Source organism: Mobula hypostoma, chromosome 19 (assembly GCF_963921235.1).
Source record: "Mobula hypostoma chromosome 19, sMobHyp1.1, whole genome shotgun sequence".
In the NCBI taxonomy this organism is placed as follows: domain Eukaryota; kingdom Metazoa; phylum Chordata; class Chondrichthyes; order Myliobatiformes; family Myliobatidae; genus Mobula; species Mobula hypostoma.
The window spans coordinates 44,743,620-44,770,721 of NC_086115.1; the positions used below are offsets into that span (position 1 = coordinate 44,743,620).

General features: G+C 38.3%; 1 protein-coding gene across 1 annotated transcript; it reads right to left on the minus strand.

Moving 5' to 3' along the window:
* glrx3 (glutaredoxin 3) lies at positions 1 to 26,685 on the minus strand. The gene is made up of 11 exons (XM_063071797.1): positions 26,570 to 26,685; positions 21,789 to 21,897; positions 20,648 to 20,722; positions 11,623 to 11,794; positions 9,200 to 9,372; positions 8,435 to 8,496; positions 8,199 to 8,256; positions 7,501 to 7,553; positions 7,370 to 7,409; positions 2,001 to 2,093; positions 1 to 291 (listed from the first exon to the last, which is right to left on the minus strand). The coding sequence occupies exons 1-11, from the start codon at positions 26,632 to 26,634 to the stop codon at positions 235 to 237; spliced, it is 957 nt and encodes a 318-aa protein (XP_062927867.1). The 5' UTR covers positions 26,635 to 26,685; the 3' UTR covers positions 1 to 234.
* Between the last annotated feature and the right edge of the window lie 417 nt (positions 26,686 to 27,102).

Below are 27,102 nucleotides of genomic sequence, written 5' to 3' on the forward strand. Positions count from 1 at the left end.
TAACACAATAATGTTTTATTGAAATAAGAGTATAACATTTGATCATTGTTTCAGCATGTTTCTCCCTTCATGCTAGAATGTTATTCATGAAATATTACAGAAGCATTAAAACATCAAAGATGATTTACACCCGCCATTGTATTACCTGGCTTTAGACTATATTATTGTCATTGAATAATAACTTTTAAAGTAAACAAATACAAGTTCAAGGCAGTTGCGCTCGTCCATAAAATTTTAACTGGCAGCTTCTTCTTTTAATATTGAAAGAAGCTCTCCATTATTTTTCAATTCCTGTAAGAGAAAAAGTTGTCCATGTTACATAGTGCACATCAAGCATTTTTCCCTATTACTTCCAAGAGCATAGTCAAATGGAAAACGCCATTTCTGGGTTTATTCTCAGCAAGCTGCCTGTATTTATTGTTTTAAAAATTATCCACTTTCTCCAGTAGGTGTTCTAAGGATCCAGAAAGAAATACTTTTTGATTTGTTAGCATAGATAACACAAACTTGGATATCCTGCACAATATTATTCAATGATAATAACATATTTTCCAAATTATTAACTAATGCACGAAGAATTGAATAGTGTAAGCTTCTTTCATTGAATAATGCAGTTCAAATGATAATTAAGCTTAATAAACTATTTCTGTCTGAAAAATCATTTTGTTTTTTCAGTCTTGTTTTACTTTAAAAGGTGAATATAACTGGTTCTCAAATGAACATAAAAGGGGGCCTAGTCAACATTATCTCGATCTCTCCCTCCCCCTACTAAACACAGATATTGTGTCCATTTATTTCACTGATGTTTCTGGGAAATGCTGTGCACAAATTTCCTACATTACCGTAATGATTATTCTTTAAAGTTACTTAACTGGTTATAACATTGGAACATCCTAAAACTGAAAATGTACTCAATAAAATGAAGGTTCTTCCTAGCTCTAAAGGAAAGAGATTTACAATATTACAAGAATATAAGGGCAGGACTCTGTCATTTGGCTCCTCAAGCCTGGTCTACCATTCAATATGATAATTGCTATCTGCCCCAGGCCTTATCTCATCTTCCCTATCAGATCCCCAAAGATCTCATGTTCCCAATCTTTCAAAAATGTCTCTTATTCCTTTCTAAGTTACTCCACTGAGGGCTCCACAAGCCTTTGTCACTTGCTGTGAGAAGTTTCTATATATCTCAATTTTACGTGACCTCTTAACATGTAACTACATCCCTCATTTGAGATTTCCCAAGTAACAGACAACTCTGTTTTCAAAATCCCCTCAGGATGTTTATAGGTTTCAATAAGATTGCCCCTAATTCTTCTAAACTTCAAAAAATAATAGACCTAATATAGGTCTACTTTTTTTAGTGCCAGGAAGAAGATCAGTGGGGAGTGAACAAGGGAGTCACTTAAGAGAGTGTTTCCTACAGAAAGCAGGATGTGGGGAGGGGCTGTGGCAAGAGCAAGACGTGCTTAGTGGTAGGAACCCATCGAAGACAGCGGAAGTTACAAAGAATGATGTGCTGGATACAGAGACTAGTGAGGTGGGAGGTAATGACAAGAACTATCCCAGTTATGGTACCCAGGAGAATGGAGTAATGACAGATGTGTGGGAAATGGAGGAAATGTAGGTGAAAGCAGCATTAATAGCGATGGAAGGGAAATTATTGTTCTTTGTCAAAAAAAAAAGACATCTCAGATATTCTAGAATGGAGAACACGTGTGGTGGAGATGGAGGAACTGAGAGAAGGGAACAGCATTTTTATAAGTGACAGGTTAGAAAGCGGTACAGTCAAGGTAACTGTGAGACTCAGTGGGTTTGTCGTCAGAATACCTTCGGAAAATCCAATTATGCTACATCTCGGTGTTCCTTTTATCTGTTATATCCTCAAAGAACTCAAACATTTTGTCAAACTTGATTTACCTTTCATACTTCTCACACAAAATATGTAAAGGAGAATTCTGGACTACGTTTGTCAGTTACATTCAGCAATTGGATATACTTACCTTTACAATATCGAGCCCTCCAATAAGCTCGCCATTCACATAAAGTTGTGGATACGTTGGCCAGTTGGAAAACGTCTTTAATCCCTGCCTCACCTGCAAAGTAAGAATACGCAAGATTAAAAACAAAACTTTCATGGATTCATTATTTTCAAAAAATATAACCTACTATTTAAATCACCACATAGCAGAGCTATTTTGCTTCATTATTCAATAGTATTCTATCTATGTAAGGTGTTTCCTGATTTTACAACCAGCATTAGTTCACACTAATTAAAAATTGCACCTTGGTAATATACCCTCACAAAATATACTGCAAGACTTGCAATCTAGTGGAGTACCCACAAAAACACTTAGAAAATATAAAATATGGCAATCAACAATTTCCAGCTAATTTCTCTCTAGAAATATATGATTGAATCTTGATGTGAAGTTGTTCTAAAATTCTGTTGTGGATTGAACAGGAAGTGGAAAAACACTTTTCCAAGCTATTTAATTCATACTGCAGGTTCATCATTCTCCAAAATGGTTTTGCTTTACGAGCCACAAAAACTACTTGGACTTTAGTAAGTGAGAGCAAAATTGGTGGGTGAAAGATTACCATTTCTCCTCAAATAAAAGCAACCGGTCTCCAGTAAAGTTGCTGGTGACTTGGAAGAAATTGTGATTGGAACATCATGATTAAAATTCTGGCAGAGTCGTGTGTGAAGAGTATGTTCCTTTTTGTAGGAGAATCTAGAACTAGGGGTTACCAGTTAAAACTAAGTGGTTGCTCAATTAAAACAAATTAGGTACAATTATATTGTCTCAGAGGGTCAGAAGCCTTTGAATCTCTCTTCATCAGAAGGTAGTGACAAAGAAAGTCTCACTAATTTTAAGCCAGAGGTAGACGGATACTCAATAATCAAGTGAGCAAAGGTAAATATGAAGTTGACAATCCGATCAGTCAAAATGAAGGAACAAGCCAAAGAAACAGTATGATATACTGCTACATCTACTTCATATGTTCCTTTTTTGTTACCTAGTTTGAAAGCAACAGTGCTCTCAGTTATCATAGACACTCTTGTATAGTTAAGAATGCAAGTCAGGAACTTGTTGGTCAAGATGCCCAGAAAGTGTAAAGTTGAGTAATAAATGCCCATTAATGAGTTTCTTTTCTCCAGATATGTCTATTCCAGGACTAGTATATTCTTACTTGTATACTAAATCTTAATTACCTACATAAAGCTGCCCTACTACTGACAATATATTCAGTTTTTAACACTATTTCTTTCTACTGTTTTGCCCTTTCATACATGACTGGGGATATACTATTTCACAGTTCAAAGTAAATTTATCAAAGTACATGTTTAGTTGCAAGAAAAAGTTTGTGAACCTTTTTTAATTACCTGATTTCTGCATTAATTACTCAGAAAATGTGGTCTGATCTTCATCTGAGACACAATTAATAGACAAACATAATCTGCCTACACTAATAACACACCAACAATTGTTCTTTTCATGTCTTTAATGAACACGTTGTTTAATCATTCACAGTTCAGGCTGGAAAAAGTATGTTAACCCTTGTATTTAATAACTGGTAGAACCTCCTTTAGCAGCAACAACCTGCTGCAACGTTTCCTGTAGCTACTGATCAGACTTGTACAATAGTAAGGAGGAAGTTTAAGCCATTCCTCCACACAAAACTGTTTCAGTTCATCAGCATTTCCCTGATACCTTGCATGAACAGCCCTCTTTAGGTCATGCCACAGCATCTCAATTAGATTAAAGTCTGGACTCTGACTTGACCATTCCAAAACATAAATGTCCTTCTTTTTAAACCATTCTGTAGTTAATTTATTCTTGTGTTTTGGATCATTGTCCTCTTGCATCATCCAACTTCTATCAGGTGACGGACCACTACCCTGACATTCTCCTTTAAAATATCTTGATACAATTTTGAATTTACTGTTCTCTCAACAACACAAGCTGTCCAGTCCCTGAAGCAGTGAAGCAGCCCCAAACCATGATACTCCTTCCACCATGCTTCACAGTTCAGATGAGGTTTTGGAGTGCAGTGCCCTTTTTCCTCCAAACATATCGGTGTGTATTTCTGCCCAAAATTTCAACTTTTGTCTCATCTATTCACAGCACACTATCCCAGAAGTAATGCAGAGCATCCAAGTGATCTTTTGCAAACTTGAAACGTGCAGCAATATTTTTTTGGACAGCAATGGTTTCCTCCGTGGTGTTCTTCCATGAACATCATTCTTGTTCAGAGAACACAGACTTCAGCAAGTTCTAGAGACTGCTGCAAGTCTTTCACTGTTACCCTTGGGTTTTTTTATCAGCTCTTTCAGCATTGCACATTGTGCTCTCGGTGTGATCTCTGCAGGATGCCCACTCCTCGGAAGAGTAGCAATAGTACTGAATTTCCTCCATTTGTACACAATTTCTCTTTCTGGGGACTGATAAACAGTCAAGTCATTAGAAATACTTCTGTAGCCTTTTCTAGCTTAATTCATCTCTACAATTCTTCAAAGGCCCCCTGAAAGTTGTTTGATCGAGGCATGGTGCAAATAAACAGGTATTTCTTGAGAAGAGTAGGCGCTGTCAGTACCTGACTTTGTGTCATTTTTATAGGGCAAAGCACCTCTACAACCCACACCTCCAAGCTCATCTCATTGATTGGAACACCGGACTCCAAACAGATTTTGTAGAGGGCATTATCCCAGAGGTTCACATACTTTTTGAACGTAGACTGTGATTGTTTAAATGGTGAATTTAGTATTGACGAGAAGTAGTACAATTGTTTGTGTGTTCTTAGCTTAGGCAGATTGTGTTTGTCTATTATTTTGACTTGGGTTGGGATCATACATTTTATAAGTAATTAATGCAGAAAAAAGGGTTCACAAACTTCTTCTTGCAACTGTATGTCTCCCTATACAAACATGAGATTCATTTTCTTGTGGGCACACTACGTAAATCAAAGAAACAAACTAGAATCAATGAAAGACTGCACATAACAGGACGTACAAACAACTGATGTGCAAAAGACAACAAACACTGCAAATTCAAAAGAAAAAAATAACAAATAAATAAACAATAAATATCAAGAATGTGAGATGAAGAGTCTTTGAAAGTGAGTCCATAGGTTTTGGGAACAGTTCAGTGATAGGGTAAGTGATGCTATCCCCACTGATTCAAGAGCCTGATGATCGGATAATAACTACTCCTGAACCTGGTGCTGTGGGTTCTCAAGGTCCTATACCTTCTTACTGATAGCAGCAATGAGTAGAGAGCATGGCTACTTTCCTACGACAGCAATCCAGGTAGATGTGCTCAATTCCATACTGGGCCATGATGCAACTAGTCAGTATATTCTCCACCACTTATCTATAGAAGTTTATCAAAGTTCACAAACTTCTAAGGAAGTAGAGTGCTGCCATGCTTCTTTGCAATTGCACTTACATGCTAGGGCCAGGACAGATCCTCTGAAAAGATATCACTGAGGAATTTCAAGTTGTTGACCTGCTCTACCTCTGATCCCCTGATAAGAACTGGGTCATGGGCCTCCGGTTTCCTCTTCCTGAAGTCAATAATCAGCTCCTTGTCTTGCTGACATTGAGTGAAAAGTTGTTGTGGCACCATTCAACAAGATTTTATATGCTGATCTATCACCACCTTTGTACCGTCTAACGACAGGTGCCGTCAGAAGACTTAAATATGGCACTGGAGCTGTGCTTAGCCTCACAGTCATAAATGTAAAGCCAGTAGAATCAGAATCGGGTTTATTATCACCGGCATGTGTCACGAAATTTGTTAACTTAGCAGCAGTAGTTCAATGCAATACATAATATAGAAGAGCAGGGAGCTAAGCACTCAGCCGTGTGGTGCACCTGTGCTGATGGAGATTGTGAAGATGGTGTTGCCAATCCGAACAGACTGTAGTCTCAAGTGATGAAATCGAGGATCAAATTGCACAAGGAGGTATTGAAGCCAAGGTCTTGAACCTTATTGACTAGAGGATGATAGTACTAAATGCTGAGCTGTAATTGATAAAGATTATCCTGATCTTTGCTGTCCAGAAGTTCCAGGTACAGATATTAATAGTTTCAGGTACAGATTGAACATTTCATTACCAATTCTTCGGTCTAATTTGTTGAGCAGACACATAGTCATTTGCTCTGTTTGCAAAGGTTTCAAGTTTCCTGAGGAGGACATATGCCTGACAAGAAAATCCAGCTCAATTTTTAAAAAATGATATCAAAGTTCCTGCTCATAATAAATAAAACAATGTTTTGCAAAGCCTTTTAAATTCATTATGTTACATTCCACCCAACACCTTCCATCAGTGACTTCCATTCTAAGCACTCCTTAAATTAACAGAATAAAATAGACATCTATTTTAATGAAATCCTGCAATCTACAAACAAACCAAATATGAAACTTCACAATAATCCAAATTGTGAGATTTTTTTCCCATTTTAGCAATTATAATCTTAACTACTCTAAAAACAAATGGCACATCAGTCGGACACAAGTTAATACTGTCCTGAACGCCAGATGAAGAAACCTCCTGCTTTCTTTAACCAGAGTAAAGGACAGAATTAGGCTTTGATCTGTATCTGCAATGTGTGTACTGGGCTCTTTTAATTGAATACTAAATAACGTGCATAAAGTGCATTAGTCATGTCAAGCATGGTTGAAGGCTAAAGGAAAAATTCAGATAAGGCAAGGCAATACAGATTAAAGCCATCCACGTGGCCTTCTATAGGTCTTCTGGCAGCAAACAAATAAGACATTCTGAGACAACAAGGACAAACTCTTTTTAAAAGAGAACCAAGAGATTGTTTTGATGGGATATAATGATCAATATCATGAATTTCAATGCAAGATTATCAAAACTAAATTTACCACCTCTCAGTGGAATATTTATCAGTCTAATCAACATGGGCAATGTGTAGTAAATAGGAAAACTGAGAAAAAGTTTGAATCTTTGCCAAGCTTATTAAGAACTAAGGTTAAATTTAGTATTATGTTTTAAACTTTGCTGTTAGGTAAATCATGAATTTGTTCTTTGCCATGCGATATTGTTTCTATATTACACAAAGTGGTTTTACATAAAACCTACATTGTACCCAACATTATTTAAAGAATTATACATGTCATTCACACGATAAAAGATATTAAAATAAAAAGGGGTGTTCTAGACACGAATAACCAAGAAATAGTGAATGGGATAGAATTTAGTTTAAAATTAACTTTTACGTATTCAATTCTTTCCTAAAAGACAAACTTTGTTACAGTTCTGCCCTGCTAATCAAAAGAATATACAAATTTCATTAACATCCAGCTTAAATACAAATGTATGGAATGTAAATGGAACTTACTTCTTCGTCTTCCAGAATGTTAAAGGTTTCATAGTCAACACTACATTAAAAAAAAATTAAGTTCTAAATTTAATAAAGTAGAAACTTAAATTACTGCAAAATAACTCTGGAATCAAAACAGTGAAACTTACCCAGTTTCATTTAGTATTTCAATGATGGCACGACTGAATCCACACTTTGCCAACTAAACAAAAAGATTATAACTGCATAAAGTATTAAGAGTTATGCTCTTAAACTACCATTGTAAGATGCTAACTGGCTACCTAAAAAAAAGCTAAAGGTAGGAAATTAGCCACACTAGTAGGGAGCTTAGAGCTGTAAATGGCAATTCTAAATTTAAAAGATGAATACAATCCTTCTTTATATGGGTCTTGAGTGTAACCTATGTAGTACCTTCTGATAGTTGCTGTAAATTTCAGTCTTTTAACACAGGCTATATTCTGTTTAGGATATTATTCAAATCAGGTGTATCCTTAAAGAATTAGGGTCACATTAGCAGACTAAATCTGCCTTTAGATCATAACGGGAGAACATACTTTGAGAAATACTGGATCAAAATACAAGTCTATTGTTATCAATTATTTCAAACCTAGGTTCTTTAATTCAACTTTCATTTTGATCATTTTATGGAGACAAACTACAAAAGTATTGACGGGTGCTGAATTCAATGGCTATGCAAATAAAAGTATTAATTTCCACATACACCAATGTTGACATCACATTCTAAATAAGCCTTTACATTAAAAAGTACCTTTGCATATTTAAAATATTTAAGTATGATATAAATCAATAAATAAATCTGTTGTTTACCCTAGTGCAAAGTACTTACCATTTTGTCGCCTTTCATAAAAAGAACCACTTTTGCTTTATTTATCAGTGCTTTCAACCTACAAATACAATATGAAGCTGAACACCATCTGATTGTGCAAAGTACTGCAAGAAAACTTAACGTCACATTCATAGTCGAATATTTTTAAATAATCCAGGTCCAGTTTAAAGTATTTAATTGTATCTTTTTGTAAATTAAGTACATTAAATATGCTAAAGCACCAAGTATTATTTTACCTCTGTTCTAGTCCCATTTCCTTTGGGCAAATTTTGTCTAGTTCACCAGATTCAGCTTGTTCCTGCAAGAGTTAAAAATCAAAAAATTCATTGTCTCTCTTGTTCTGGTGTTAACTGACAAGAAAAGTCGAAGATTTTATTACAAATTATAAATTTAAACTAATAAATAGTTAATGCAAGTCTAATCAGACCCATTCTAATGCAAGACTTAATGAATAGTCAACTGTGTACTTACACTTGGGGCACTAGGCACAACTTATCTGTTGTTTTCCCGAAGTAGCAGTGGGGAGCAGCTTTATTTTTTATGTAGTAATCTCGATATGGCCATATTTGTAACTTACAGTTCATGTGTCATTAATTTTACTTTATGACCTTTCAGTCCTTTGTTGAGTAGCTATTGGTCATTAGGCATTTTGCTGAAAACACACAACTATACAGCCTACATGCTTATCAGATCTTTTTCATGCTCTAAAATCACAATAATCTTGATTTTTTTTTAAATTTAGATTTCTCTACTAAATGTCTTGCTACGTAGTAACTAATTTATTCAAAATGTAGTGCTTTCTATGAGGTTTTTACAAATGTCTTAGTTCTTTTGAAGCACTTAACATAGAGAAACTTAACATGTGCAAAATATACAGCCTTTTCTTGGTTTAATTATCTTTAACCAAGATTGCCACATATGACTCTTGCAATAATTTCTGTATCAGCTATTTTACTTTGGTTTTAATAAACGACACAAGTACAGCTTTCTCCAATACCAACCTTTACTATGTCAAGTCCTCCCACCAGTTCTCCATTCACATACAGTTGAGGATATGTGGGCCAGTTAGAGTAAACTTTTAGTCCCTGACGCACATCTTCATCAGAAAGAATATCAAAAGTGCTAAAGCGTATATTATGTCCATTGAGGATTCCCACAATTTGTTTGCTAAAGCCTGTGAAGTAGAACAGAATATAATAAGAATGAAATTAGGGACAATTATATTTCCTGGCTCATTTTTCCACAGCAACAGCATCTGCACAGTTGTCATGTAGTAAGAAATTAAACTTGAAGTTACTTGGGTACATGCTCACAATGATTAACTGAGTAGTAAAGATGAAAGCAATGATGAAATTAGAATGGGCTTGGCTATTGAGCCTCACTTATTTAAAATAATAATTAATTTTATTCCGATAATGTCTCTTCATCAGAGTTTCAGGTTAATTCTTCTGAGCTCCATTTGAATTGTTCAGGAAAGCTATAAGAATCATGTAACAGACTCAAACCAGTTTAAGCACACATGCCCTCCACCATTTTGATAAGGACACCTCAGATGCCATCCACTAGTTCAGAATCAGGTTTATTATCACTGACATATGTTGTGAAATCTGTTGTTTCGCAGCAGCAGGACAGTGAATACAATAATCATTGTACGCCACAATAAGAAATATAAAAAAATAAATAAGTAGTGCAGAAAGAGAGCAACATAATGAGGTAGCATTCATGGGTTGACAGTCTCCAGTCAGGTAATGCTGATCTTCACACTGCTCGCAACTATCTCTTACCCAACATCCACAAACAGGATTGACCTGTTAAGCCCATTGTTTCTACCTACTCTTGCTCCACAGAACACATTTCCTCTTAGCTTGACTCTATTCCTGCACCCCTTCCCTCCAGTCCCTTCCCACTTACATCTTGGACACCCGATCTGGTGACCACATATTCCCTCCACTACTTTCAGCTCCCCATAAGATCTCTCTTATCTGGTTCCACATTACTCCTTATTTAAGAGTCCAGCATTCGCACTTCCCGTGCCTCCATTCACCACTCTCCAGCCACTGTCTCTATCTTCACCAAAATCACAAATGGTTTCTTTTGCCCTTTATATTCCACCTTCCTTGCTTGTTTCATGTATCATTCCCAGTCTTGGTGTCACAACTACACCCCCCACTCTTTCCCACCTGACTCACATGTGCCCATCAACTCTTACTCTATCTTGTCTACCAATCACCTCCTCTCCCCTTTATACTGACTATCCTTCCTCTACACTCAGTTCTAATGAAGAGTCTAAGCCAAAAGTGACCATTACTTTCACTGACTCACTGAGTTCCTCCAGCAGTTTGTGTTCTGCTCCACATTCCAGCATCCGACTATTTAAAACAGATTAAGATCCTCTTGAGGTTTGCAGTCTTTAATTTCGACAAGGCTTCCTGAACTAATAGTTCAACTGTTAGTAGATGGGATTAATACAGATGAGTGCCCATTGATCTCTGCAGATGTGGTAGGCCTGTTTCCATACAGTATAACTTCATGACCCTTTTTTCAGCACGTTGATATTAAGAGATAAAAACAATAGAAGCTACAATTTAAAATAATAAGGAAAAGACTATAAGATTACAAGACATAGGAGCAGAATCATGCTATTCACCCATCAAGTCTGCTCCGCCATTCCATCATGGCTGATTTATTATCACTCTCAACCTCATTCTCCTGCCTTCTCCCAGTAACCTTTATGACACCTTTACTAATCAAGAAACAATCAACCTCCATTTTTTTATATAACCAGTGACTTTGCCTCCACAGCCATCCGTGCCAATAAATTCTACAGATTCACCACCCTCTGGCTAAATAAAATGCTGTTCTAAAGGGAAAAGCAAAGTAGAAAACCTGTATATTAATGAGCAGACCCAATATAGGGTACAAAATCTCAAACGTAAAATTAGTTTTTTTTAATATTTAACAATAATGTGCTCACTGAAAGCTTTATTTTATTAACTAGTTAACACTTCCCCAGCAATAAGTAAAAAAGGTTCTTTGTATGTATACTGGTTGTTTTTTTCACTAATTTTCCCAATGCACTTACAAAGGAAAGAGTTGTCACTACATATTGTAAACATGCATCAAATATAAAGGTAATATGATTTATAAGATTAATGTGTTTTATATTTTCAAATCTGGAGTTTGTGCTTTATTACAGGAATAGAATCAGCTGCTAAAGAGTACTTATATATGCATTATCTAGAAGCCTGGTTACTACTTGCTACTCTCTGTTTGCATGATTATGGACCTAAGGGTTTAAGATTATTGGGAGCCATCTGGCAGCGTAAGTATGTTGCATGAGAAGACAAGCTTAAATGGGTCACATTAAGTATAATTTATCCTACTGAAACCCCTCAAGTGTATCACGAAACAGAATTATGCTTACCACATCGAGGTTCTTGAGGTGATCCCTTCATAAATAGCATACAAGGTGCTGAATTTATAAGTTTTCTCAACTGATCATTCAGATCTTGTTTAGCAGTTTCACTGTGCTGCTGAACCTTTTTAGTTAAAGCAGGAGCATGAGCACCACCTAGTTGATCAATCTTCTGACAGTTCTGAATCAAAAGAAATGCATTTTTATAAAAGCACATTAATAGAATAATGAAACATGAACATCTAGAAATCTATATCAATTAATAGAACCAGTCAGACCCCCAAACAGTAGTAAGGACATGGCCTAAAAATTACAACAGGAGATAGAAAATGCATTCCAAAAGGGCAATGTTACAATGGTCGAGGGGGACTTCAATATGCGAGTAGATTGGAAAAATCAGGTTGGTGCTGGATTACAGGAGAGAATGTCTATGAGATCTATGAAAGGTCTTTTTAGAGTAGCTTGTAACTGAGCCCACTAGAGGATCAGCTATTCTGGATTGAGTGCTGTGCAATGAACCAGAATTGGTTAGAGAGCTTAAGGTAAAATAAACTCTTTGTGACAAGTGCTTATAATATAATCAAATTCACCATGAAATTTGAGAAGAAGAAACAAAAAGGATTAAAGGAATTACAGAGATATGAGAGAGGAGCTGGCCCGAATAGATTGAAAAAGAACACTGGCAGGGATGACAGCAGAGCAGCAATGGGTGGAATTTCTGGAAGCAATTTGTAAAGCACAGGATACATATATCCCAAAGAGAACGAAGTATTCTAAGGGAAAGATGACACAACCATGGCTAACAAGAGAAGCCAAAGCCAAAGAGAGGGCATATAACTGAGCAAAAATTAGTGGGAAGTTAGATGATTGGGAAGCTTTCAAATATCAACAGAAGGCAACTAAAAAAGTCATGAAGAGGTAAAAATGGAATACGGAAGTAAGCTAGCCAATAATTTTAAAGAGGATACCAAAAGTTTCTTCAAATACATAAAGTGTAAAAGAGAGGCAAGAGTGGATATCAGACCACTGGAAAACCATGCTGGAAAGGTAAAATTGGAGGACAACAAAATGGCAGACGAACTCAATAAGTATTCTGCATCAGTCTTCACTGTCGAAGACACTAGCGGTATGATGCGAGTTCCAGACGTCAGGGGACATGAAGTGTGTAAAGTTCATGACCATAACTAGAGAGAAGGTTCTTGGGAAACTGAAAGGTCTGAAGGTAGGTAAGTCACCTGAACTGGATGGTGTATACCCCAGAGTTCTCAAAGAGGTGGCTGAAGAGATTGTGGAGGCATTAGTAGTGATCTTTCAAGAATTACTAAATTCTGGAATGGTTCCAGAAGACTGAAAAATTGCAAATGTCACTCCACTCTTTAAGAAAGGAGAGAGGCAGAAGAAAGGAAACTATAGGCCAGTTACTCTAACCACAGTGGTTGGGAAAATGATGGAGCTGATTATTAAGGATGAAGTCTCAGGGTACTTGGAGGCACCGATAAAATGGGCCATAGCCAGCATGGTTTCCTCAAGGGAAAATCCTGCCTGACAAATCATTTGGAATTCATTGAAGAAATAGCAAGTAGGATAGACAAAGGAGAATCGGTTGATGTTTTGTACTTGGATTTCCAGAAAGCTTTTGATAAGGTGCCACACATGAGGCTGCTTAACAAGCTATGAGCCCATGGAATTACAGGAAAGATTCTAGCATGGATAAAGCAGCAGCTGACTGGCAGATGGCAAACAGTGGAAATAAAAGGAGCCTTTTCTGGTCGGCTGCCGGTGAATAGTGGTGTTCCACGGGGGTCTGTGCAGGGATCAATTCTTTTTACGTCATATGTCAATGATCTGGATGATGGAAATGATGGCTTCGTTTCAAGGTTTGCGGATGTTATGAAGATAGGTAGAGGGGTAGGTAGTTTTGAGAAAATAAGGGAGGCTACAGAAGGACTTAGATTAGGAGAATGGGCAAAGAAGTGGCAGACAGATTTGTGTCGGGGAGTGTATGGTCATGCACTATGGTGGAAGAAATGAAAGGGTTGACTATTTTCTAAATGGAGAGAAAATACAAAAGCTGAGGTGCAAATGGACCTCACAGTCCTTGTGCAGGATTCTCTAAAGGTTAATTTGCAGGTTGAGTCGTGGTGAGAAAGGCATATGCAATGTTAGCATTCCTTTCAAGAGGACTGCAATTTAAAAGCAAGAATGTAATATAGAGATTTTATAAAGCACTTGTGAGGCCTCACTTGGGAGTACTGTGAGCAGGTTTGGGCCCCTTATCTTAGAAAGGATGGGCTGAAAGTGCAGTGGGTTCAAAGGAGATTCATGAAAAAGATTCCAGAATTGAATGGCTTGTCATATGAAGAGCAATTTGATGGCTCTTCGCCTGAATTCACTAGAATTCAGAAGAATGAGGGGTGACCTCATTGAAACTTATCAAACGGGGAAAGGCCTTGATAGAGTAGATGTGGAGAAGAGGCTTCCTCTGGGAGGAGAGTCTAAGACCAGAGAACACAGCCTCAGAATAGAGAGGAGTCCTTTTAGAATGGAGATAAGGAGGAACTTCTTTAGCGAGAGAAAGGTGAATCCGTGGAATTCTTTGCCAAGTCTTTATGTATATTTAAGGCAGAGGTTGCTAGATGCTTGACTGGTCAGGGCATGAAGGAATACGGGGAGAAGGCAGAAGATTGGAGCTGAGAGGAAAATTGGATCAGCCGTGATGAAATGGTGGAGCAGACTCGACAAGCCAAATGGCCTAATTCTGCTCCAATATCTTATGGTCTTAAGCACCAACACATAGAAATAAACTGGCCAAAACGTTAAACCCTTTGCACAATAATATGTTGTAGAAAATATCCATATACACTACATCTACTGCTCTACCTTCATCAATGTGTTCAGTCACATCCTCAAAAAATTCAATCAGGCTTGTAAGGCACAACCTGCGTTTGACAAAGCCATGCTGACTATTCCTAATCATATTCTGCCTCTCAAGATCTTCTTCATTAACTTACCAACCACTAAAGTAAGACTCACTGGTCTATAATTTCCTGGGCTATCTCTACTCCCTTTCTAGAATAAGGGAACAACATCTGCAACCCTCCAATCCTCCGGAACCTCTCCCACCCCCACTGATGATGCAAAGATCATTGCAAGAGGCTTAGCAATCTCCTCGCTCACCTCCCACAGTAGCCTAGGGTACATCCCATCCGGTCCAGGAGACATCGAACTTGCTGCTTTCCAAAAGCTCCAGCACATCCTCTTTCTTAATGTCTATATGCTCAAGCTTTTCAATCCACTGTAAGTCATCCCTACAATCGCCAAGATCCTTTTCTGTAATGAATACTGAAGCAAAGTATTCATTAAGTATCTCTGCTATTTCCTCCATGCAGGTCATGCCTTACAACCCTGACTGAATTTTTTTTGAGGATGTGACTAAACACATTAATGAAGGTAGAGCAGTAGATACAGTGTATGTGGATTTCAGCAAGGCATTTGATAAGGTACCCCATGCAAGGCTTATTGAGAAAGTAAGGGGACATTACTTTGTGGATCCAGAATTCGCTTGCCCACAGAAGGCAAAGAATGATTGTAGACGGGTCATATCCTGCATGGAGGTTGGTGACCAATGGTGTGCCTCAGAGATCTGTTCTGGGACCCTTACTCTTTGTGATTTTTATACATGACCTGGATGAAGAAGTGGAGGGATGGGTTAGTAAATTTGCTGATGACACAAAGGTTGGGGGTGTTGTGGATAGTGTGGAGAGCTGTCAGAGGTTACAGCAGGATATTGGTAGGATGCAAAACTGGGCGAAGAAATGGCAGATGGAGTTCAACCCAGATAAATATGAGGTGGTTCACTCTGGTAGGTCAAATATGATGGCAGAATATAGTATTAATGGTAAAACTCTTGGCAGTGTGGAGGATGAGGGATCTTGGGGTCCCAGTCCATAGGACGCTCAAAGCTGCTGCGCAGGTTGACTCTGATTAAGAGGGCATATGGTGCAATGGCCTTCATCAACCGTGGGATTGAGTTCAAGAGCCGAGAGGTAACGTTACAGCAATATAGGACCCTGGTCAGACCCCACTTGGGAGTACTGTGCTCAGTTCTGGTCACCTCACTACAGGAAGGATGTAGAAACTAAAGAAAGGGTGCAGAGGATATCTACAAGGTTGTTGCCTGGATTGGGGAGCATGCCTTTTGATAATAGGTTGAGTGACACCAGCCTTTTCTCCTTGAGAGCATCGGAAATGAGAGGTAACCTTACAGAGGTGTATAAGAGGTTGAGAGGCATTGATCGTATGGATAGTCAGAGGATTTTTCCCAAGGCTGAAATGACTAACACAAGAGGGCACAGTTTCAAGGCGCTTGGAAGTAGGTACTGAGGAGATGTCAGGGCTAAGTTTTTACGCAGAGAGTGGTGAGTGCGTGGAATGGGCTGCCAGCAACGGTGGTGGAGTCAGATACGATAAGGTCTTTTAAGAGACTCCTGGATAGGTACATGGAGCTTAGAAAAATAGAGGATATGGGTAAGCCTAGGTAATTTCTAAAGTAAGTACATTTTTGGTACAGCATTGTGGGCTGAAGGGCCAGTATTGTGATGTAGGTTTTCTATGTTTCTATGTTTAAAATACATCATAATGGTAAGGGGTGGGAAGTTCGAGGGGGATATTAGAGGAAGGTTTTTTACTCACAGAGAGTGGTTGGTGCGTGGAATGCACTGCCTGAGTCAGTGGTGGAGGCAGATACACTAGCGAAATTTAAGACTCTACTAGACAGGTATATGGAGGAATTTAATTGGGGGGTTATATGGGAGGCAGGGTTTAAGGGTCGGCACAACATTGTGGGCTGAAGGGCCTGTACTGTGCTGTACTATTCTATGTTCTATAATGTGCATATTATCTATTTCAGCCCTTCACTAAAATTCTCTGCTGTAGAAGGTGGAAAATCTGAAATATGGTAAATTAAGAAACATAGAAACCCTACAGCACAATACAGACCCTTCGGCCCGCAAAACTGCTGAACATGTCCTTACCCCAGAATTTAACATAGAACACAGAACATAGAATAGTACAGCACAGTACAGGCCCTTCGGCCCACAATGTTGTGCCGACCCTCAAACCTTGCCTCCCATATAAGCCCCCACCTTAGATTCCTCCATATACCTGTCTAGTAGTCTCTTAAACTTCACTAGTGTATCTGCCTCCACCACTGACTCAGGCAGAGCATTCCACGCACCAATCACTCTATGAGTAAAAAACTTTCCTCTAATATCTCCCTTGAACTTCCCACCCCTTACCTTAAAGCCATGTCCTCTTGTATTGAGCAGGGGTGCCCTGGGGAAGAGGCGCTGGCTATCCACTCTATCTATTCCTCTTATTATCTTGTACACCTCTATCATGTCTCCTCCCATGCTCCTTCTCTCCAAAGAGTAAAGCACTAGCTCCCTTAATCTCTGATCATAATCCATACTCTCTAAACCAGGCAGCATCCTGGTAAATCTCCTCTGTACCCTTTCCAATACTTCCACATCCTTCCTATAGTGAGGTGACCAGAACTGGACACAATACTCCAAGTGTGGCCTAACCAGAGATTTATAGAGCTGCATCATTACATCGCGATTCTTAAACTCTATCCCTCGACTTATGAAAGCTAATACCCCATAAGCTTTCTTAACTACCCTATCCACCTGTGCGGCAACTTTCAGGGATCTGTGGACATGTACCCCCAGATCCCTCTGCTCCTCCACACTACCAAGTATCCTGCCATTTACTTTGTACTCTGCCTTGGAGTTTGTCCTTCCAAAGTGTACCACCTCACACTTCTCTGGGTTGAACTCCATCTGCCACTTCTCAGCCCACTTCTGCATCCTATCAATGTCTCTCTGCAATCTTTGACAATCCTCTACACTATCTACAACACCACCAACCTTTGTGTCATCTGCAAACTTGCCAACCCACCCTTCTACACCCACATCCAGGTCGTTAATAAAAATCACGAAAAGTAGAGGTCCCAGAACAGATCCTTGTGGGACACCACTAGTCACAATCCTCCAATCTGAATGTATTCCCTCCACCACCACCCTCTGCCTTCTGCAGGCAAGCCAATTCTGAATCCACCTGGCCAAACTCCCCTGGATCCCATGCCTTCTGACTTTCTGAATAAGCCTACCGTGTGGAACCTTGTCAAATTTCCTGGGCTTACTCATAGCCCTCTATTTTTCTAAGCTCCATGTACCTATCCAGGAGTCCCTTAAAAGACCCTATCATTTCCACCTCCATCACTGCCGCCGGCAGCCCATTCCACACGCACTCACCACTCTCTGTGTAAAAAACTTACCCCTGACATCTCCTCTGTACCTACTTACAAGCAAAGCACCTGAAAACTATGCCCTCTCATGCTAGCCATTTCAGCCCCGGGAAAAAGCCTCTGACTATCCACACAATCAATGCCTCTCATTATCTTGTACAACTCCATCAGGTCACCTCTAATCCTCTGTCGCTCCAAGGAGAAAAGGCTGAGTTCACCCAACCTATTCTCACAAAGCATGCTCCCCAATCCAGGCAACATCCTTGTAGATCTCCTCTGCACCCCTTCTATGGTTTCCAAGTCCTTCCTGTAGTGATGCAACCAGAATTGAGCACAGTACTCCACGTGGGGTCTGACCAGGGTCCTATATAGCAGCAATATTACCTCTTGGCTCTTAAACTCAATACCACGGTTGATGAAGGCCAATGTACCGTATGCCTTCTTAACCACAGAGTCAACCTGCGTAGCTGCTTTGAGTGTCCTATGGACTCGGACCCCAAGATCCCGCTGGTCCTCCATACTGCCAAGAGTCTTACTGTTAATGCTATATTCTGCCATCATATTTGACCTACCAAAATGAATCACCTCACACTCATCTGGGTTGAACTCCATCTTCTACTTCTCAGCCCAGTTTTGCATCCTACCAATGTCCCGCTGTAACCTCTGACAGCCCTCCACACTATCCACAACACCCCCAACCTTTGCGTCACCAGCAAATTTACTAATCCATCCCTCCACTTCTTCATCCAGGTCATGTATAAAAATCACGAAGAGTTGGGGTCCCAGAATAGATCCCTGAAGTACACCACTGGTCACCGACCTCCATGTAGAATATGACCTGTCTACAACCACTCTTTGCCTTCTGTGGGCAAGCCAGTTCTGGACCCACAAAGCAAAGTCCCCTTGGATCCCATGCCTCCTTACTTTCTCAATAAGCCTTGCATGGGGTACCTTATCAAACGCCATGCTGAAATGCATATACACTACATCTACAGCTCTATCTTCATCAATTTGTTTAGCCACATCCTCAAAAAATTCAATCAGACTCGTAAGGCACAACCTGCCTTTGACAAAGCCATGGTGACTATTCTTAATCATATTATACCTCATGAAATATTCAAAAATCCTGCCTCTCAGGATCTTCTCCAACAACTTACCAAATTTAAAAAAATACTGGAAAAGGAGCTCATGTTTTTCTTGCTTATATGACAAATAAACTCTTCTCGGTTTCCAGCTGGGTACAGGTATTGATTATAACTGACATTTCGATGAAAAACTCTTGCCACCTTCATCAGGGATGATGCCTGGGCATGCCTAGTCCAGTAGTATTTATATACTCGTAGTCTATCCCTCCAGTTGTCATCCAATCAGGTTTCTGCTCTCTCATCTTGTTTACAATTGAATTCCAGTTCTTACTTAAAGTGAGACCTTAATCTTCATCTTTGTTAAAATTCTTTTCCTCTGGATTTATTTCAATAGCTTCCTTAACCAGGCAGTCCCAAGAGCCAGTAGTTTTACATCAAAGTCAATCTTATGGTCATTACGAATGCAGTATTATGTAACCGCCGATTTCTTTGTCTTTTGACAAAGACGATGGTCTCGCTCTAAGAATTGGAATTTCATTGTAAACAAGGTGGATGAGGACAAACCAATCAGGAGGGACAAACTACGGGGGTATAAATACCACTGGACAAAACATATCCAGACATAAACCCTGATAAAGATGGCAGAGTTTGTTATTAAAACGTCAGTTAAAGATTACTTTGAAGCATTAGCTATTATTTACTTCATTTTACTTTAAAACATAACATCCCTCTCTAACTTTCTGAAACACTTAACTATTGTTCTTACCTCTGGTGGAATGAAGAGTTTCAAGATCAAAACCATGCTCAGAGATTACACAGATGCTGGTTCACGAAGAGCATGTGGACTATGATTTTTATCTGCAGCATAACCATGTGAAACTGCTTGAATGGACCAATAGATTATTTTTATATCCACTCTATACTCTTTGGAAGCCAGGCCAACTACTTCTGGCCTGGCTCAAGCTGGCAAAAAGAAAAGATAATTCTTTCTCCACTAGTGAAGAAGTTGTACCTTGTCATTTTGAATTATACAAGACAATGACAACCGACTGTTGATAAATTGGTACACGGAAGTATTGGAATTTTCTTTCAACTAATTGGAAAGATTATGTAGCATGATGACTAATCACATAAAATTACATATTTAGTTCTAATTTTCTGCATTTACAAATTCTACAATCTATATACAAGCTCACAGCAGCAAGGGGAAACATTAAACAATTCACAAACTTCCGAATTCTGGAATGTTTATCATTTCAAAAATATACATTATGGAACACTGTCAGACAAGTAAATCCTGGAGATTATCAAAAATAGATGCTATAAAATAATTACAGAGAAGTTCATAATAAATAACACTTTAACTGTTTTTCACAATCTATTTCAAACTAATCTGTAATAGTTCTATTTTCTCTTTACAATAAAAAAGGGCCAAGTCCTAAAAGAAAGAAAATTTTCAAAAGACAACAACAATATTTCATTTATACAACCACTCTGAGGCCAGTCAAGGTTCTTTTCACTGAGAATTCAGGCAGCATAAAATCAGGTCTCTACAGCAACCTAAAAATAGAAACTACCCAACTAGTGTTTTGCTTCTTCAATTGGGTTTGATATTTTATATTCTAAAACTGTAAACTCTTACCTTAAAAAACAGGAATGTTGGTACAGCACTAATTTCGTATTTTTCAGATATCTCTGGAACGGATTCAGCTTCAAGCTGTTTAGAAAAAAGGTCCAGAAAGTAAAGTTTGCTTGTTTTAAGGATAATCTCAACTATGTTCAAATGTCACTAATATACTTTAACTCGAAAGAAAAAATGTGCATAATCTAAAAACAGCCTTCTAAACAGAATAATTTCTCAAACTAAGTTAAGTGTGGATCACAAACTTCTCAGAATTTTCAAGAATTAGAAGCACTCTATGCACCTTTACGATAAGGTTTATATTTCAAGAACTGTCTTCAGGCTACAATGAAAAACACATCAATTTTATTAATTCTCACTCAAGTGCAGTTCTTGAAAAATAATAAGTTTTAGTTAGGCTGAACAATTCTTATGGCTCTCCTCACAAGCTTCAAACGTGTCATGTGTTACAATAGAAACAATTGTTTTTGTTTATATTTACCACTGTTTTTGAACTTCAAATCTTCATTGGCCACCAGATTGATTCATCATTCAGTTTTTCATAATATCTTTCAAAATGTATATGTTCACCTACTTACAGATAAATTCTCAGAAGTGGCAGATTGTTTTCACGTAAATCAATTACGTAGTAGCTTTGCACAACAATTACTACCAGAGATATGTAAGCTAGTAATGATTTTATCATCCAAAAGGCAGACTACTGCAGTTGCTTTCCCTGGAGTGGCTTTCACTGAGGGGAGATCCAATATCTCACAATCTTCAAACTCTACATTTACATGTAATATTTTGAGAACACTAAACTTAACATCTTTTCTTTCAATTTTGAATAATATTTTAAACACCCTGCATTCAACCACCCAAATATTTTGTTTTGGACATGGGCTACAAATATTGCTTACTCTCCCAATCTTCACTGGTTAAGGACTATAAAATATATTTCACTGAAAGAAAACTATAAAGGATCATATCCTATTTGGAGCTCTCAACATTTCATTCAGCATCTATGTGATTTTGTTACATTCTATAGAAACCAGCTGGATAAATGTTTTGTGAAAACATTTTTCTTTTGAAGAATTCTGCAGGGGATAAATTTTACTTCTAATGGCAGTAAAAATCAGCAGATTATAGTCAGGAATGTTACCTTTATAAACACAACATGTGCATATTCTTTGGCCAATTCATTCAAAACTTCATTCATTTGAGTACACTGTACAGCCCATGGTGCCCAGAAGTGGACTACAACCAATGATCTAGAGAAAAAAAAAGTAATTAAGTATGATGTTTGAAAGTCAAATTTTGAAGCTTTGTTCTTTCTTCTATGTAGAAAACGCAGATAATCTTTATACTTTATTGTCACCAAACAATTGGTACTAGAACATACAATCATCACAGCGATATTTGATTCTGCGTATCACACTCCCTGGATTACAAATATTAAATATTAAAAATAGTTCAAATTAGTAAATATTAAAAATTTAAATTATAAATCATAAATAAAAAATAGAAAAATGGGAAGTAAGGTAGTGCAAAAAAAACCGAGAGGCAGGTCCAGATATTTGGAGGGTATGGCCCAGATCCGGGTCAGGATCCGTTCAGCAGTCTTATCACAGTCGGAAAGAAGCCGTTCCCAAATCTGGCCGTACGAGTCTTCAAGCTCCTGAACCTTCTTCTGGAGGGAAGAGGGACGAAAAGTGTGTTGGCTGGGTGGGTCGTGTCCTTGATTATCCTGGCAGCACTGCTCTGACAGCGTGCGGTGTAAAGTGAGTCCAAGGACGGAAGATTGGTTTGTGTGATGTGCTGCGCCAAGTCCACGATCTTCTGCAGCTTCTTCCGGTCTTGGACAGGACAACTTCCATACCAGGTTGTGATGCACCCTAGAAGAATGCCTTCCACGGTGCATCTATAAAAATTAGTGTGGGTTTTAGGGAACACACATCAAAGTTGCTGGTAAATGCAGCAGGCCAGGCAGCATCTATTGGAAGAGTTTCAGTCGACGTTTCAGGCCGAGACCCTTGGGTGTGTTGCTTGAATTTCCAGCATCTGCAGAATTCCTATTGTTGAGGGTTTTAGGGGACAGGCCAAATTTCTTTAGTTTTCTCAGGAAGTAAAGGCGCTGTTGGGCCTTCTTGTCAGTGAACTCTGTTTGGTTGGACCAAGTCAGGTCACTTGTGATATTGACCCTGAGGAACTTAAAGCTTTTGACCTGTTCCACTTGTGGACCACCGACATAAATCTACTCTTAAGAACACAATTTTTCCAGAACCCCCAGTGGCTCAGCACCTGACTCAACTATCTGAGTTTCCTCACACTCATAGTCATAGTCATAATCAAAGTCATACTTTATTGATCCCGGGGGAAATTGGTTTTCGTTACAGTTGCACCATGAATAATTAAATAGTAATAAAGCCATAAATAGTTAAATAGTAATATGTAAATTGTGCCAGGAAATAAGTCCAGGACCAGCCTATTGGCTCAGGGTGTTTGACCCTCCAAGGGAGGAGTTGTAAAGTTTGATGGCCACAGGCAGGAATGACTTCCTCTGAAGCTCTGTGTTGCATCTCGGTGGAATGAGTCTCTGGCTGAATGTACTGCCTTTAAACACTACCCTTAAACTCACCAGGGCTGCTTCCCACGCTCACTTTAAACTCACCTAGCTCACTGAAAAATTATACTAATAACATTTAAAAATTGAAAACTGTATTAGTAGCATCATTATTCAATGGTACAAAAAATCTGTTAAGTCCGGCACCAAATTGTTAAAGGAGCTATATACTGACACTCAACATTGAAAAACAAATCTGTTGCAGAATTTCAAATATAACTTTAGAAAATATGCTGAACTTTGTCAAATATTCTATGTTTTCTGTTGAAAAGATTTGTTACAAAGCTTGAGCTTTTACTGTATGTTAAGTTTTACTATATGTTAAAACTCAAGGTACAGAAACTACAGAATTTCAAATTTGACTTTAGCAAATAAGCCAAGCTGTGTGACAATTCTACTCAACACCAAATATATAAGGATGTTTGATCAGCTCTTTTACTAAAAATTTCATTGCCACTCTTTTGAGTATACCTCAACATAAAAAAAAATGTTGTGTAAGGAGGTGGGAACTATTAAACCAAAGGTTTTCAGTAGCTTGCTGCCTGGGATTACCCTCAGTTTGCACTCCCAAACATTTAATTTTTTTGTCCTGGTTAATTTTCCAATGCCATTTCACATAGGAATCTAATCCATAGATTCAGAAGGTGGCCACTGTTCCCCCCGCCCAACCCTCCACTCCAGGCCTGACACATGACATATGAAGGGACTGGAGGGATATAGGTGACACACAGGAGGACATTTAGTATAAACTGGCATCAAGAGCACCATAACATTGTTGGCTTAATGGCCTGTTCGGTGTTGTACAGTTCCATGTTCTATTGATTCAAAACCCTCTATACGAAAGAAATCTTATCTTACCTTTCTCAAATCAGCAATCACTTATTTTTAAATAGTGATCAGTAGTTCAAATTCTACTGTAAAAAGAAACATCCTCTGCACATCTACTATGTACACTTACTCACAACTCAACAATTCCAGGTATCAGTCCAGTAAACCTTCCCTGAATGACTTCAAAAGTACTGACACTCCTTAAATAAGCAGACTAACACTGTACACAATATTCCAGATGTAATCTTACCAGTACCCAATACATCATATGTATAACCTCCCTGATTTATATTCAATTCACTTCCTAATAAAGCATATACTATTTTTAACAGAACGTTATCAACCATTTAGACTGTTACCGAGCTGGATAAAAAAAAATCTTTTCAAGGGACTATTGTTTTAACATCCTCAGATACCTTTACTTTCAGTTATTTTTACCATGCCATACCTGCCTGAAATAATTCTTTATTAAACTGTGACTTCCCTTTGCTTCCATGAATCTATAGTTGATAGATTTTTAAAACATGATTATTTTAAAGCCTAGTCATTTAAATTACACCAGAATTACAACTAGAAATTGTTTGGTAATTTAATTAATGTCATTAATTATCCCATGTAGAAGTAGTAGTGACCCCAATATTTTCTGTTCTGATGCAGAAAGGGATGTGTACAAACAAATAAAGGAATTCTAATCTTATATCTGAAATAAATACAAAAAAAAATTAGCATGTAGAAATTTATAAGCTAATGAAATGTTGGTCTTTCTTACATGGATGGGAGAGAATGAAGAGGAAATTTTGATGCACTTTCATAAGGTGTCAATGAGACTGCACTGAGAGTACTGTGCATAGTTTTGGTATTTAATAAATAAATGATATATTTGCATAGGAAGCACTGCAGAGATTCCTGTAATTCCTGGGATGAAGGGGTTATTGTATTAAATGTTAAGTAGGGTGGTCTTACATTTAATCTATTTTAAAAGAATGAGTAGTAATCTTATTGAAACACACAAGATTCTCAGGAGGACACATAAAGTGATTGCTGAGAGGATGTTTCCTCTAGAGGGCTATTTACAGAAATGTGGTCACCTATTAAGACAAAGAGGAATTTCTTCCCCGAGGATCAGTGATCTTCCTTTTTTAAATTACTGAGATTACATTATTTACTGTCCAATCCATAGTAAATAATCCAGGATATACAGTAAAGAATATTGGAAAATAAACACGAATACATCTAGGCCACTTCCCTGGGGTGCAGACTACTGGCACTAGAGATTAATTGGTTAGTTGGTTTCTCATCCTAGATGCACTACAAGAAATCCTCCTACACAGTATTGTTAGTAATTAGGTTTGCCAAATCTGTGTGTAGATTAAGGTGACCTATGTTTACAGTTGAATCCTTTTGGTCATCTCTCATTTTTTGTTTTATGTTGTCCAATATCATCTCAACTGTTTGGTCATCTGTATCCAACTCCCACTATTTCTTACACCTGAACATCCTTCTTCGCTATTGCATTAATCAACTCCCCCCCCCAACCCCGCCCAGGCATATCAGCTTTTCCTTTTCACTTGTCTATCCTAAATATGGACTATCCCTCGACTTCCGTTCGTTTTCTTGGTTCCCTGCAGCTGCCTCTGTGACCTCAATTACAAATACCAAATTACAAATCTGTATTTATTTGCACAATTAATTCGTCCGACTTATTGCTTCATTCTAGGTTTGCCTCTTCAACAGTATTTTGTGTCACTGGCATTATTTTGCACTTCAGCCTTATTTGTTTCTCACCCTTGACTTCTGTTCTTTCAACTTTGCTTTCATCCTTCCTCTGTCTACCCGAATAAATACACATTCCCTGCCCATACATGCAACGATTCGTAGTCTTCACTTCTTTTAGGCTTATAGATATCGATGAGAAGGCTGGGGTGGGACGGGACGACACTCCCGATGAAGGAGCAGGAAATCGCCGATAACTCCTCTGCTTTTCCGTCTGTAACTGAGAACGTGCTCTTCTCCAGATATTGCCGTCAGTTTTATGTGCAAGGCATTCTAATCATAAAAATGTAATCAATGCGTTGGGTGATGGGGATTCATTATCATCATCTGAAAAACATAGTCAATTTTTCTAGAACCCAAAGATGGTATATTAAACCTATATTCGGATAATTCTCACGGCGCACATTTTTTTAATTCTAGCGACGTAAAGCGGTCTTAGCTTCCATTGAACCGGCTGGTAGAATTTTTTTCGCGTAAATGAATTTTCCGACCTTTTCCCATTATTTTACTCCTCATTAGGGAAAATAATATTTACACGGTTTTGATGTAAAATCTAAAGACGGTATCGGCGCCTCTAACAGGCCCGCACAGCAGTCTATCCCTCCGTTCATGCTGCAAACCCTAGATCCCAGCCGTCTCTATTACTCCGGTAATAGCACACATGTATCGAAAGTTGAAAAAGGTAACGTTCCTCAGCCCACTCCCCAGTCTGAACCTACTTCTTTGCCTTTTCCAGAATCTCCTCGAATTGTTTCGCACTCTCCACCTCCACTACAGTCGCCATGATTACCAGACTACTCGAGTTGCGCGGATCGTAGGAGGAAACATAGCTCTGATCGACTATTGATGCCTGTTGGGCAAGCACGTGTAGTGCAGCGCTAAGTACAAAGTTAAAAGTTAATTTATTATCAAAATAAGTATATGTCACCAAATACTACACTGAGATTCATTTTCTTACAGGCATTCACTATAGAACAATGGAGTGCAATAGAATCAATAAAAATCTGCACAAAGACCAACCGTGCAAATACAAAAGAAAGAAATAATAAATAAATAAATAAAAATAAGAATTGGAGTTGTTATTCCTTGAAAGTCAGTTTATAGGTTGTGTTCAGTGTTGTGGTGAGTGAAGCTTCTGGAGCCTGGAGGCATGAGACCAAAGACTCCTTCATGATTCTAGCAGTGAGAGGAAAGCATAGCCAGGATGGTGAGGATCATTGATGATAGATGCTGCTTCTTGTGGCAGTGCTCT

Bases quoted from the DNA above. Each gene is read 5' to 3' on its own strand.
- glrx3 (XM_063071797.1), bottom strand. From the start codon at position 26,634: ATGGCGACTGTAGTGGAGGTGGAGAGTGCGAAACAATTCGAGGAGATT. The intron at 8,497-9,199 runs GTTGGTATTGGA...TAACTCTTGCAG, and splicing joins GAGGACTTGACATAGTAAAG to GAACAAGCTGAATCTGGTGA. The intron at 292-2,000 runs GTAAGTATATCC...TTTCTCTTACAG, and splicing joins GAGGGCTCGATATTGTAAAG to GAATTGAAAAATAATGGAGA.